The sequence below is a fragment of the Scatophagus argus genome, chromosome 15 (assembly GCF_020382885.2).
Source record: "Scatophagus argus isolate fScaArg1 chromosome 15, fScaArg1.pri, whole genome shotgun sequence".
In the NCBI taxonomy this organism is placed as follows: Eukaryota; Metazoa; Chordata; class Actinopteri; family Scatophagidae; genus Scatophagus; species Scatophagus argus.
This window is the reverse complement of record NC_058507.1, coordinates 15845856-15858804: the sequence shown is the minus strand read 5'-3', so window position 1 is coordinate 15858804 and position 12949 is coordinate 15845856. Positions and strand designations below refer to the sequence as shown.

The 12949-nt window shown below is 40.8% G+C and overlaps 3 protein-coding genes across 4 annotated transcripts; 2 read left to right on the top strand and 1 right to left on the bottom strand.

Moving 5' to 3' along the window:
* Positions 1 to 430: 430 nt before the first annotated feature.
* On the top strand, positions 431 to 5264 carry LOC124071720 (probable histone deacetylase 1-B). Of its 2 annotated transcripts, none has more exons than XM_046412523.1 (14): positions 431 to 628; positions 1359 to 1471; positions 1572 to 1689; positions 1814 to 1888; positions 1974 to 2112; positions 2329 to 2470; positions 2549 to 2641; positions 2731 to 2839; positions 2960 to 3100; positions 3445 to 3553; positions 3676 to 3806; positions 3926 to 4078; positions 4257 to 4308; positions 4397 to 5264. In XM_046412523.1, exons 1-14 carry the CDS (start codon positions 577 to 579, stop codon positions 4422 to 4424), a joined length of 1455 nt encoding a protein of 484 aa, XP_046268479.1. In that variant the 5' UTR covers positions 431 to 576; the 3' UTR covers positions 4425 to 5264. The 2 variants fall into 2 exon arrangements, with proteins under 2 accessions (XP_046268479.1, XP_046268478.1); XM_046412522.1 differs by having other exon boundaries at positions 3926 to 4096.
* A 110-nt stretch (positions 5265 to 5374) lies between these two features.
* On the bottom strand, positions 5375 to 9456 carry tmem54a (transmembrane protein 54a). The gene is made up of 6 exons (XM_046412536.1): positions 9312 to 9456; positions 7830 to 8026; positions 7532 to 7591; positions 6975 to 7178; positions 6722 to 6859; positions 5375 to 5759 (listed from the first exon to the last, which is right to left on the bottom strand). The coding sequence occupies exons 1-6, from the start codon at positions 9322 to 9324 to the stop codon at positions 5622 to 5624; spliced, it is 750 nt and encodes a 249-aa protein (XP_046268492.1). The 5' UTR covers positions 9325 to 9456; the 3' UTR covers positions 5375 to 5621.
* A 766-nt stretch (positions 9457 to 10222) lies between these two features.
* zpcx (zona pellucida protein C) lies at positions 10223 to 12898 on the top strand. Its single transcript, XM_046412520.1, has 9 exons — positions 10223 to 10689; positions 10759 to 10871; positions 10952 to 11028; positions 11113 to 11284; positions 11361 to 11466; positions 11558 to 11643; positions 11710 to 11795; positions 11882 to 12749; positions 12821 to 12898. The coding sequence occupies exons 1-9, from the start codon at positions 10270 to 10272 to the stop codon at positions 12840 to 12842; spliced, it is 1950 nt and encodes a 649-aa protein (XP_046268476.1). The 5' UTR covers positions 10223 to 10269; the 3' UTR covers positions 12843 to 12898.
* The last annotated feature ends 51 nt before the right edge of the window (positions 12899 to 12949 follow it).

Below are 12949 nucleotides of genomic sequence, written 5' to 3'. Positions count from 1 at the left end.
TTTATATTCAAAATGTATGAACTTAATTGTGATGGTTCACCACGGGTTGAACAACCAAGCACTATACAATGTAAAGAGCCCCTCCCTGATCAGCTGTATTATTAAAATGCCAATCCACTCATGCATCAATTATTAGAAGCTTAATATATCATATATGTAGTATATTATAGGAACGATCCGGCTGTGTAACGAATACTTTTACTATTGTAAAAGTGCATTTCGACAATGCTTCTGTTGCCTAGTTACATTTAAGTTTTGTTTTGAATGCAGGGCCTTCGTTTCTGATATTGTGGTACTGTGACATCACTTTTTAAAAAATAACGGATTTCCATAATGTAAAATATAACAACCATAACACAACATTCTAGTACTTTGTTGAGACCATTGACATAAACAGCACAAACAGCACTGTGTAAACACATTACACAGTTAGTGATTGGGACAGACTAACTCTGCCGCCTCCTGTCGACAGCAGCGGTCATTACATTCCATTGATTGGACGTGCTACAAACTATCCGCCTCTAGTCGCTGTTGTCTCCTTCGGCGTGTGGTGAAAGCCAGCCAAAGAACAGTAAAATGGCGCTTACTTCCCAAGGAACAAAGAAAAAAGTTTGCTACTACTATGATGGTGAGTATTTATATGCCTATACTTTAGACAGCGGACGCAGTAACCAATGAACTTCGCTACTTTGCACTAACAAAGGTTGCAGTTTATTTCATCTCTTGCAAACCTGGCTCGCTAGCTAACCTGGCTAGCTTGAGTAGCAGGAGGCTCTCTTCATCCGAGCAAACACACCGTCTCTTGGTCCGCACAGACTAATAATGTCCTAATACTGTTCGCTCAGTGTCTTCAAATGCACTGGTTTTCCTTAAAATACCACTGAGCGAGGTGTTTATTTGTCAGATATTGGTACTTTAAACTAGACTAGTTAACGTTACTAGCTAAAAAGCTAACAAAGGGGAGATGATTAACGTTACTTCATTGTTGCCGCAATTATCGTCAACAGTAAGCTAATATTAAAATGCTCGTCTTCCTAAATTCAAATGTCGAGTAGTCCTGCGAAAAATCAAGTTTTGATCGACATCTCAGCTGAGTAACAAGGCGCTACCTTGTAAGTGTGGCTGGGTAGTTTGCATAGTTTCATCGAGGCAACTTGATTTCCGTATTTCAGAGTGAGTGGTCGGGATCATAACATATCTATGGAGGGATTATTAAATTCCCTCACTACCTTTTTGATGCAAAGAACGTGTTCTGCACAGAAACTTGTGACGGTAGAGCGGTTGTTGATTATTTTATGTTAACATTTGTTCAGTCTGTGTGTAAAATAAAGAAATAATCCATTGTGTTTGGATTTCAGGTGATGTGGGAAATTACTACTATGGTCAGGGTCACCCCATGAAGCCCCACCGAATCCGCATGACTCACAACCTGTTGCTCAACTATGGCCTCTACAGAAAGATGGAGATATATGTATGTTTGATTACAATAACAGTGCTTCTGAGTCATATTACTGGTCCTCCTTAGCACCTCCTGTGTGTCTCAAGAAACTAATTTATGCTCTGTGTTTCAGCGTCCACACAAAGCCAGTGCAGAAGAGATGACCAAGTATCACAGTGACGATTACATCAAATTCCTGCGTTCAATTCGACCGGACAACATGTCAGAGTTCAGCAAACAAATGCAGAGATGTAAGTTTGATCAGAGAGGTGGTCTGTGTAGCTTAAGTGTGGTATGTGTGCTCATCTAACTGCCTGTCTAGACATGAAAAATAACAATATTGTGATATTTTTTTTCTCTGTTCTTTCTTTGCAGTCAATGTCGGAGAGGACTGTCCTGTGTTTGATGGTTTATTTGAGTTCTGCCAGCTCTCAGGAGGGGGCTCTATAGGTAAGTGTATGTCATACTTGCCTCAGTAATCTGTTAAATTCAGTATAAGCAGGCTGTTAAATCTCACCATGTCACTGTGCTCCAGCCGGTGCGGTCAAGTTGAACAAACAGCAGACAGACATTGCTATCAACTGGGCTGGAGGCCTGCATCACGCCAAGAAGTCTGAGGCCTCAGGGTTTTGCTACGTCAATGACATCGTGCTGGCTATTCTGGAGTTACTGAAGTGCGTATAAAAGCCCTATCACAGTTTATTTTTAATGAGTGGATGATACTCTGCACAGATGATCATTTGTCTTGTTGAATTGATGATGATTTTAGGATGCTTTCAGTGGAAATGGTAAATAAAGAGCTTTAGGATACTTTCAAACACTACATGATTTCTTTCTCAAAGGCTTGAGCAAAGGTTTTCCAACTAAAAGGCTCTTTCGTCTCTTTGCAGGTACCACCAGAGAGTTCTGTACATAGATATTGACATCCATCATGGGGACGGTGTGGAGGAGGCTTTCTACACCACAGACCGTGTTATGACCGTTTCCTTTCACAAGTATGGAGAGTACTTCCCTGGCACAGGCGACCTGAGGGTAAGCTTTGAAATAATTTGGCAAATAAAAGTCACGCCAGCGCAGCCAGGTAATGAGTTTGCTTTTTTTTCCCTGCAGGACATTGGTGCTGGAAAGGGTAAATACTATGCTGTGAATTACCCTCTGAGGGATGGGATTGATGATGAGTCATATGAAGCCATATTCAAACCTGTGAGTAAATAAGGACTTGTTTTTTTTTGTAATTGAGATCTGTCTTGATGCACAGAAGCATCTGACTGTGGATGTTGTTCTGTGTTTAGATAATGGCCAAGGTGATGGAGATGTACCAACCCAGTGCCGTGGTCCTCCAGTGTGGAGCTGATTCTCTGTCAGGAGACAGACTTGGTTGCTTTAACCTCACCATTAAGGGTTAGTTAACAAAACATCTCTCTGGTGGCACAACCGCAACTGTCTTGAATGAAGTTAAACTGAGAAACCAAATCATTGTCTCCCAGCTTAAATATTTTTTTTTCCATTGCGTGTGCTCAGGCCATGCCAAGTGTGTGGAGTACATGAAGAGTTTCAACCTGCCACTGCTAATGCTAGGCGGAGGAGGCTACACCATCCGTAATGTGGCACGCTGCTGGACGTATGAGACTGCTGTAGCCCTGGATACTTCCATCCCCAACGGTGAGGCTTCATGTCCATGTGGCACTGAATTAATCTGTTTGGGAAATTTGAAGACATCACTCTGGGCTATAGCTGCTTCTTTAATTTTTGTATCATGTTTTTAGACAAAGGATAACAACAGAGTTAAGTAGAAAAGTAAAGTAAAAGTACACTTACAAAGCCTCCTCAAGTCTTCTTGTAGGTGGTATCACATTTTCAAATCTGTTGTTTGCAGTTTTTAGTTTCCGAGCAAGTGAAAAGAGAGCAAAATTTGTAGCAGCCTCATACAGACAATGGAATGACTTCATTCTCATTAACTAATGATGCAACATGTAAAATGTTTACTTCTTCACTCAACTCAACAGAGCTCCCATACAACGACTACTTTGAGTACTTTGGACCAGACTTCAAGCTGCACATCAGCCCCTCCAACATGACTAATCAGAACACCAATGATTACCTGGAGAAGATCAAGTGAGTGCATTGTGATTAAAGTTGAGAACTCAACCATTTTATAGACACGTTCAAGACTCAGGTTGGTTGTTATTTTGTGTTTGTTAGTGGTCAGTATGTTCAAACTGCATTCTGTCTTTCAGGCAGCGCCTGTTCGAGAACCTGCGAATGCTGCCCCACGCCCCAGGAGTTCAGATGCAGGCCATCCCCGAGGATGCTATACAGGAGGACAGTGGAGATGAGGAAGAGGATGACCCCAACAAACGCATATCCAGTGAGACCCTCCCACACTCGCACTTATCTAACAATATGAAGTTAACCATGTGAAACAGTAGAATTGGTATGTTTAGTCACCATGTTTTTAATTTTCCCCTGTCCTCTGTCCATGTTCAGTACGTGCTCATGACAAGAGGATAGCGTGCGAGGAGGAGTTTTCTGACTCTGAAGATGAAGGCGAGGGAGGCCGCAGAAATGCAGCCAGCTTCAAGAAAGTCAAGAGAGCCAAAACTGAAGGAGAGAAAGAGGGAGAAGAAAAGGAGAAGAAAGGTGAGGAGGAAATAAAAGGTATCTATTCATTTTTTTTCCATTTTCATCTCCCCCCTACTCACATCATTTCATAACACAAAGAGATCTAAATAGTTAATATGCAAGGTCAGATCATTTTATTTAATTCAGAGGTTTGGAATTGTGATAGTCAGGAATTTGATTTTTTTTTCTTTTACAGAAGTAAAAGAAGAAGAGAAAGTGCCAGAGGAGGAGAAAATGGACACCTCAAAGTAAGAAAACACTGCACGAACTTAACAATGATGCCCAGGAAGTGGCTTGTTGGGAGCATTAATCTTTTCCTTTCCCCGGGTCCTTTAGGCCTAAAGAGGAGTCCAAAACACCTTGAGGTCCTCAGCAGCCAGTGATGCCAGTTCAGCTGATCGGGATGGAGGAAGATTTTTTGGGTAAATCATCTTTCCAGGCTGCTGCTGTGGAACTCGATGGACTATACCTTAGTAATGAGACCGCACTCCCTCCCTGGGACAGAGAGTTCTTAACATGATTTTCTAGGACACCTTTTCAACTTTGCTGTTTATGGACTGAAGTCAGTCAGTGTTTTTGAGTATTATTTTTTGTATGTTTTCTCTTGTTTGTTTTTTTTTTATCCTTAACCTTTTTATGCTATGGCATTTGCTTTTCCCCAACTCTGTAAAGTGGCCGAGTACATGTATGCTTTTATATATCTGATGGATTTAATTTATTTAAATCATAGATATTTTGGCTACTCTGGTTTGTCTCTCAGTTCCTCTTTTGTCCTGTGTCTTTGAATACATAGTTGATGCATGTTTATACAAAAAATACTTTTCTGTCATACATTTGTGTCATGGATTTTGTCTGACTGTCCACAAATGGTTAAGAGGGTTGTGTATATACCTAAATACTGTTTACATGTCATAGTGTAAGTACAACACAGTCTTATATTTTAGAATGTAATTTAGTATGTGCCCTTTACTGACACATCGACAACTTCTTTAGCAGATTTCCAGGACTCCACCGAAATTTGGACTTGAATGTCCACTAGTTTTCAGTTTAAAAATGGGAGGCAAGACAGATGCCAGCACTCATTTACTGTGTATATATTTGTATTCTGAAAGTGTTCTACAAGAAATCCTGCAAATGTCATTTAAATCTGACCGACCCCGGTGTGTGTTGACAACACCAATAAAAAATCTGCCCTAAAAAGTTACGGAGCTTTATTCTGTGAAATTTTGAGTTTTAACGTAATATAATATGTTACCTCTGGACTGATGAAATGATTTGACAAGATTTCCATAAAAAAAAAAAAATTATGTCAGGTGATTTTTCAGGTCTGTATTTTCAAGACAATACTACAAACAAATACATAAACAAAATGTATTAATCCCAAATCAACAGCAGTATAACAGTCAGTTATCAACAGTATAAAACAAAGAAAATTCCATAGCTGGTTTAAGTCCCACAAATGTCCTCTTCAGATATTAACTGTGTAACAGACACAATGAAGCAACTTCTCATGAAGTTGTGTTTTATCCGGTTAATCCCAGCAGTTTGCAGCCTGTCCCGTTCAAAGCCATTCACTCTGTTCCACTGCCGTGGTGCCGTCCAGCAGTTCATCGTGCTCTGCAGGCTCAGCTGTAGCATCAGCCTCGGGATCTTGTCCTGGAGACAACGATGAAGTTTCAACAGTTCTCTGGATACGCACCTGAAACATCACATCAAATGGAAGTTAATTTAAAATTAGGCTAACATAGTATTTGCAAATGTAATGAGAAAATATAGTTATTTATATATAGTCTCTATAGAAAACAACCTGCTAACGCTTCATTCTAATTTTAGCCACCAGGTAAAAAGCCTGTCTTATTGCAACATTCTTGATGGCCATATTTCATAGGCTGCTTTACTCCAATTGTATCACAACTTTATAAGAATAAAAAAAGACTTCTAAAGTGTAAAATGACGTATCAGTGCTGGGCTGCAGTTAATACTTGTGACATACAGGACAACGTATTTACAGTATTTAAGTATATATGTTTGAATTGCAGTGTGCTTATTTTACACATCGTAATATTTGAACAACTTGAAGGTTAAACGTTTGAACCAGAAAAGCTGCCTGTTTACTGCACAAAAGGTCATGTGTGCCAGTAATACGTGTCATTACAGACAACCATGTAATGAGGATTTTAATCTTACTGTAGCGTTGGTAACACGTATCAATTAATACACGAGGGCATTTGAATTTTTACATGCATTTGTGAGGACCAAGTGTTCATGAATCCAACGATGGCAAATAAACTGAGCCACTGTTGCTTTTTCAGTTTACTACTTTGACAACTTTGAAGATCAAGCCATGTGATCACGCACTGAGACAGCATGAGGCGTCACCACGCTGATCTGTTCAAATTTGTTTTGTCAGCACTTCTACACCACTGGTCTCTAATTCTCTGTATCAAGTATGGTATATTTTCTGCTTTGCTGTATGGATTTTCAGTTCCATTTTGTGAGGATTCAGAATTTCACTTCATTTTTTCCCCTTTGGGAAACCACATAAATCACTGCCCTGTTTGCATTTATGTCACAAATATTTTTTTGCATCAAAAAAAAAAAGAACTGACTGAAATTACTTACTATAAGTGAGATGATAAGGTGACATTACAGTGATCTTACCCTCTTAGCTTGGACAGGCCTCCTCCTGCATGGACAGAGGTAAAGGAATGAAGTACAGACAGCAAAGCAGCGGAAGGAGAACACCATTTCCACCACAGACATCAAGATAAGAGGCACCCACAGTATGATGGTGGTCCCCTGTGTGACAAGAAGACCACAGCACATAACCGATCAGTCAACATTTAGCTCATATTTACAGCAGTTCAAGTCACTATTCAGACTGCTGGTGGACAAATATTTTTATTAAACTTACAAAAATACGGGTGGGGTCAAATGGGCATTCGTCTGTGATGTTGTAAATGGAGCCGACGTCTTTATTACTGTCAGATATTTCGCAGAACTTTAGCAGGCTCCATCCTTTGTGCATAATGGCTTTCACCATAGAAACTGACAAGCCCAGGATGGAGGCCACTGCCAAAAGACCTGCCAAGAAGCTTAGGATCAACAGGATCCACTGCTGCATGGACAACATGACAAGAATATGTTGGTTAGTGAAAACACAACTCTTAAACTAGTATGTGAAAGGCATTTTTCCTCATGAAAGATGACAAGTGACAAGTGTAAGAGAGAAGTACTGTAGGAACATAGAAAACCCAGGTGAGCCCACGTGCTATTTGAATAAATTCTGTATTTGCATGTACGTATATGTTACCTATTCAAATAATTATCTTCCATCTCTCTCTCTCTCTCTCTCTCTCTCTCACACACACACACACACATGCAAGTTCTAACAGGAACCAGCAAATGACAGATGTGAGCACTGAATGAAGGAGGGAGAAGCTGTGATACAGAGAGGGGAGCAGTATTTACCAGGATCCTGTTTTTCTTGTTTTTGGACAGGACAATGGCCGTTATTCCACTGACAATTCCCTAAAGGGTACAACAAATTCAGTAAAAAAACAAAAAATTCATTCATCCACAGATAAGTGATACAATATTACCCTTCAAAATGGTTATGTTTAAGGATTAATGATTTACATGCATTGACGCTATTTACAAGTGCATACCGAGTTATGATCAGATATGGAGTTTCCAGCAGCAAACTAAGTTCAATTTGCTGAGGCAGAACCTAATTTAACAGTAAAGCTCTCATCTTCCCCACACGTACCAACAAGCCTGCCACAATTGCAATGACATTAGAGATAGCGTACTCCATGGTCCGAGCCTGAGTGTGCACTTTGATGTGTCTGAGCACAGCGCCGTGCACCAGGGCTCCCAGGAGAAAGTTGACATGGCCCACCAGCACCAGCCCCAGCCCCATCTTCATCAGGGCTTTGTTGTCCTTCAGGTTGGCACAGCATACTCCTAGAGCAAGAAGAAAGACGTTGCTTTGACCTCAGAACTTAGCACTGCGACCTCTGCTGAAACATAAACAACTAATAATTAGTCTCTAATGCCATGTTCAGAGTAAATCCCAGCTCTCAGTATGTGTTGCTGACATGAACCAGCATGGTATACAAGGAGAAATTCCTGCACTCTTTAGAGTTGATCAAATGTGATTTGAACTATAGAATGAGCTGTAAGTGCAGTGAGAACTTGTGTGAGAACTGACTAGACACTGCAGTCTTGTGTTTTGTGCAAAGCAACAAGGAAGTGGGTCGTGGTTAACACACTGAGAGAGCTCTTGATAAGAAGGCAGTAACCACAACTATCTGCGACCCCTGCAGAGACGGCTGTAGATCACTGCATGCTGCAAAATGCTGCAGCTATGGTGACAGATCAGAGGAAGGGTCTGTGGGCGATTGCGTCGCACAGTCCTGTTCCTTTCTCTGAGAAAAGGTGAAGCACCCACCCTCAAACCCAAATTCAAGTCCCTCCTGGACAACACAGGACAAAGCTTTGGGTGTGGCGTTCAAACATTCACCACCGCATGTTAGTGGCCTCAGGGGTCAGGTAGAAACAGATACCCGCGACCTGCCTCATTCAAGCCTTCAGCTGGGTGCTGTGGAAAAGCTCAACATGTTTTGGGTCACAATATTGTGAGTCCAACGTTTGCTGTCAGTCCAGCACACATAATCACACACTGCTACTGTAATGTACAGAGCCTAATGTTAACACTATGATAGAAGAATCTTAGTATTTACATATTCATACAGTGAATGTAGAGACATCAAACTTCATATCTCTCATATTATATGATACTGTCTGACAGAGACAACAAGTCTTTTTCCTTCCGTTTGGTGATACTTGATACTTTGATACTTTCTTAATGCTCGATAATAAGAATAATAATCCACAGTATGAGACCAAGAGGCTACTGTTCTACGAGTCTATATCTGATCCATCAACAACAGCTCACAATCATCAATCCTTGGCGAGCCTACCAACAACTACCCAACTTGTATTTAAGTAAAACTCCAAACAAAGAAGTAGTTCATTTTGATGGAAGGTTTAATAACTCAATGTAAGTGATACTAATCATCACGAAAAAAGCGACATTACATCAAGTTTGCTAAGGCAAACAGCGGGAAAATATTTGCTCCGTCTCTTCTCCTGCGTTCTCCGTTCACAAATGCAGACCACGCCTAAAAACTTTTAACACGCAACCTATTGTGTCACCTGAGTAAAGCAGACATGAGAGTCGACTTACCTAAGTTCACCATGGTGCGTTAAATATCCCCTGACATTATATTAGTGTACAAATTGTAGTAAAATCATTTCAATCACAGTTTTGTTTCTAACACTCCGCTGTTGGTGAGTCGTTGTCTTCCTTAACTAGCGCTCACCTGCGGACAAACAGGCTCCACCCCCCACCCGCCTACCTGTGCGGAATGAGAGGGGGAAAGTTATTTCGTCCTAGAAATGCATGCATCAGTCGTTATATCGGGACTGACTTTCTACACTTACAAGGATATTTCAAGATTATAAAAAGAAATCTGTGAGGAAATTCAGCAAGGGTTTCACTAAACAAATATCACATCATATTGTACGGGTTCTACAGGATTTCAAACTTTTTTTGGTGACTTGTAACCCATGATAAATCACTGGTAATGATGGTCTTATTTGCTTTTCTTATTTGTTTTATTTTATAAACTAGTATATAAGTAGTTCTTGTGCTATATGTCCATACAGTTAACCATACGTATCCTTCAGTTCTTTGACTATGTAAATGTGGCCTGCTTACCTTCACTGAAAAGATAAATATAAAAGATAAAGGTACTCTAAGTTAATTACTGACTTGGGCATCTATGGAGGCAGAGCATATGGATATAAAATTCTGATTTTTCTTCATCCATGACTGAAACTTAAATACCTCAGCTGTCAGGGTTTAAAGCTCTGAAGAAGAAGAATGAAGACCCAAAACAATCTGAAGTATTTGCGGTCAGGACTAACATGAACAAAAATTCCTTAACATTATTATTTTTTAATTATAGATGCTAAAAAATAAAAACAATAATAATAAAAAAACATTATTGGCTGCATATTTGACTGCTAGTCTCGTTAGTCTAATTGCCAACACCTGTCCTTCCTGCCACTGCACTTTACTAATAATCACACACCTGGCATAAGAGAGTAATCAGAGTGGTTGGCTCACTTTGAGGTTTGCAATGGGGGCAACAGAGATATTTCTCTGCCTTTTTGTTGGACATTTTATCGCTGTTCAGTCGCTAATAAACGAGCAGGATGACATATTTCCACGAGATTTTCCAGGATTTTTTGAAAACATCGTGCCTTTCCCGTTTAAAAGAAGCTATGATTTCACTCCGTATGACACCATCTTCAGCTCATGGCGGAGTCGCGTCCCTGACTTTCACATGCTTGCTGAGTTACCTCCCATCCCGAATGTTCCCAAAGTAATGGTGTTTTGCGATGAATATAAGCTAACTCTGCTGGTGAATAAGAGATCCAATGGAGTAACACTGACTGGAGAGGAGATACAGCTGGGTGATGGCTGCTATAGCAACAGAGAACTACCAAACCAATTTGCCTTTATTTACAGTTTGGATGAGTGTGGAACGACACGTGTGGTGAGTTGGTACATTCTTTACTTAATTTCAGCAGTTTTGTGAGGCTTTACTGACACTGGACACTTACAGATGCAGAGTGGCTTAGAGATGTTCACCAACTCTCTCTACTTGAATCTCAAGAACCCTCCCCCAAACTGGTGGCCAATGCCTTCCACAGTGCACATCTCCTGCATGCCAAAAAGGTGTACCTATGGAGTTATCAAAATAAACTTGTAAATGGTTGCAAAATAATCATACTAAAGAGCAATGTATGTCTTTTCAGGTCATATGCCAGTACCAAATTTGCCTCAATGGCACAACCTGAGAGTGGTGAGACCTTCAACATCAAAGCCATGAATCGTGAGTAATAACATCAAATATACCTTTTGGGCTGAGTTTGTTTTTATTTGTAGACATAAATGCGTTATCCCCCCCCCTGCGCAGCATCCTGGAGCAGCACTGCAGAGTCTAATATCTATAAAAGAGGCCAGGCTGTCAACCTCAAAGTTTCTGCCAAAATCAGGCCTGAGCAGCAGCTTTTCATCCAGTCCTGTTTTGTTTCTGCTTCCCCTGAGCCTCAGACTAGACCCAGGCATGCAATCATAATGAATAAAGGGTAAGTAGTCAGTTAGGAGATGACTAACACCATGGACAAACATTAAATCACCTGTGATACGTTTGCTCTGTTGCAGGTGTGCAGCCCCTTTGGGTTCTCCTCATGCTTTCGTACAGTTTGTGGCTCCTAACCAAGCAGATGTGGTTAATTTTGTTCTGAACACGTCTTATCTCATTTCTGAGGTGAGATTTTAATTTTATAAACTGGTTTTGTTGCTGCACATCTGCTGTTCAGTTGTATGACCTTGCAAACTCCCTTCTTCCCTCTCTGAAGCTGTTCATCCACTGTAGTGTCCTCCTCACAGACCAGGGTGTTACTTTTGGCTCTAAATCGTGCAACTACAATGTGTTCCAGTCAAGGTATTTGTATAAAAATAAAGCAATATTTTATTACCTTTTCATTACTTGATTTGAGTTTTGTTCCAGATGGGAGGATCTTGGTGGAAGTGCAAAGGTGTGCGAGTGCTGTAGCTCAAAGTGTAAAGGCCTGTCAGTCAAGCACTTTCCTGAAGGTCAGTGATTTGTGTTTTTTGTCAGAATACAACAATACGTGGACTTTGACTTTTTCTAACTCAACAATGACTCACTGTCTTGTCAGATACCAGGGCTATTGTCAGCACCGGCCCCTTAGTCATTGTGGACAAAGATGTAGAGACGACTCTTGAGCCTTCTGTCTCTGAACCGCAAGAAGCCTCCAGCACTCCTATTATCGACTCCATGCAGTCCGATGGTGTAGCGACTGAGGATACAATTGTTGCTGGTACCTCTATATCAAGAAGCAAGGTCTCCTCTCCTCCTCAGGGGGTAGTAGTTGTGAGTCAGGACCCAGTTGCCAGACTGACCATTTGGCTACCTGGACAGGTGCAAGATATAAAACGTAGTGAAATTGGTTCAGAGTCTGAAGACAATTTGACAGTTCAGTTACAGGCAAGTGAAATGATGTCAAATGACCTTCCTGAGAGGCAAATCTCCAGCAAAGAACAGGAGTCTCTTCTGAATACACCTGCAAACAAGATTGGAGATCATACTTTCAATGTTCTTCCATGGGTTGAGGGGATAATTCCTCCACAACTGGAAGAAGCAGCTACTGCAGAGGGCTCTCAGATAAAAATGTGTTTGGGCAGATTTGGACTGTTTGGCACAGAGTCTCCACAAGAAATTGGCATCCCTCTGCCAGATGAGATGACAGTAAATGTTTTAAACCAGGATGACTTCAACCAAGTGAGGCAAAGGCAGGTTGATGCAGCTTTGACACACCAAGAAGAAATGGCTGATTCTTCACCAGTAGTTCGCTCAAAAATTCAGTTTTCCAAAGGCACGGATGGATCGCAGACGTTGAGTTATGAGGAAGAGGTGGTGAAGCAACAGGGAGAAGGTGTGGTCAGAAGATTTGGGATGGGTGGAATTAAAAGAAAACAGCAGCCCACACAGAGGGGGTTGCGTTCAACTTTCTTGGATTTGTTGAGGTAATCTGGTTTCTTGTTTAATGTCCGTATGTGCCATGCATATGGAACTTATTTATATCTCTTACCCCCAGGAGGATGAACAAAGCAGAATAACTGTGACTTCAGAAGAATATTTCACAACTACACTGAATAAACATACTGAGCAATAATTAGTTGTTTTGTTTTTTTTAAATGTATGTATATACACACACACACCATTC

What these genes read in the sequence shown, in the direction of transcription:
- zpcx (XM_046412520.1), top strand. Translation starts at nt 10,270, where the DNA reads ATGGGGGCAACAGAGATATTTCTCTGCCTTTTTGTTGGACATTTTATC. An exon ending in CAACATCAAAGCCATGAATC is followed by an intron (nt 11,029 to 11,112) that starts GTGAGTAATAAC and finishes CCCCCTGCGCAG; the next exon opens with CATCCTGGAGCAGCACTGCA. An exon ending in ACTTTCTTGGATTTGTTGAG is followed by an intron (nt 12,750 to 12,820) that starts GTAATCTGGTTT and finishes TCTTACCCCCAG; the next exon opens with GAGGATGAACAAAGCAGAAT.
- tmem54a (XM_046412536.1), bottom strand. An exon ending in CAATTGTGGCAGGCTTGTTG is followed by an intron (nt 7,592 to 7,829) that starts GTACGTGTGGGG and finishes TGTACCCTTTAG; the next exon opens with GGAATTGTCAGTGGAATAAC. An exon ending in GGCCTGTCCAAGCTAAGAGG is followed by an intron (nt 5,760 to 6,721) that starts GTAAGATCACTG and finishes GTGATGTTTCAG; the next exon opens with GTGCGTATCCAGAGAACTGT.
- LOC124071720 (XM_046412522.1), top strand. Translation starts at nt 577, where the DNA reads ATGGCGCTTACTTCCCAAGGAACAAAGAAAAAAGTTTGCTACTACTAT. An exon ending in ATGAAGCCATATTCAAACCT is followed by an intron (nt 2,642 to 2,730) that starts GTGAGTAAATAA and finishes TTCTGTGTTTAG; the next exon opens with ATAATGGCCAAGGTGATGGA. An exon ending in GGATACTTCCATCCCCAACG is followed by an intron (nt 3,101 to 3,444) that starts GTGAGGCTTCAT and finishes TCAACTCAACAG; the next exon opens with AGCTCCCATACAACGACTAC.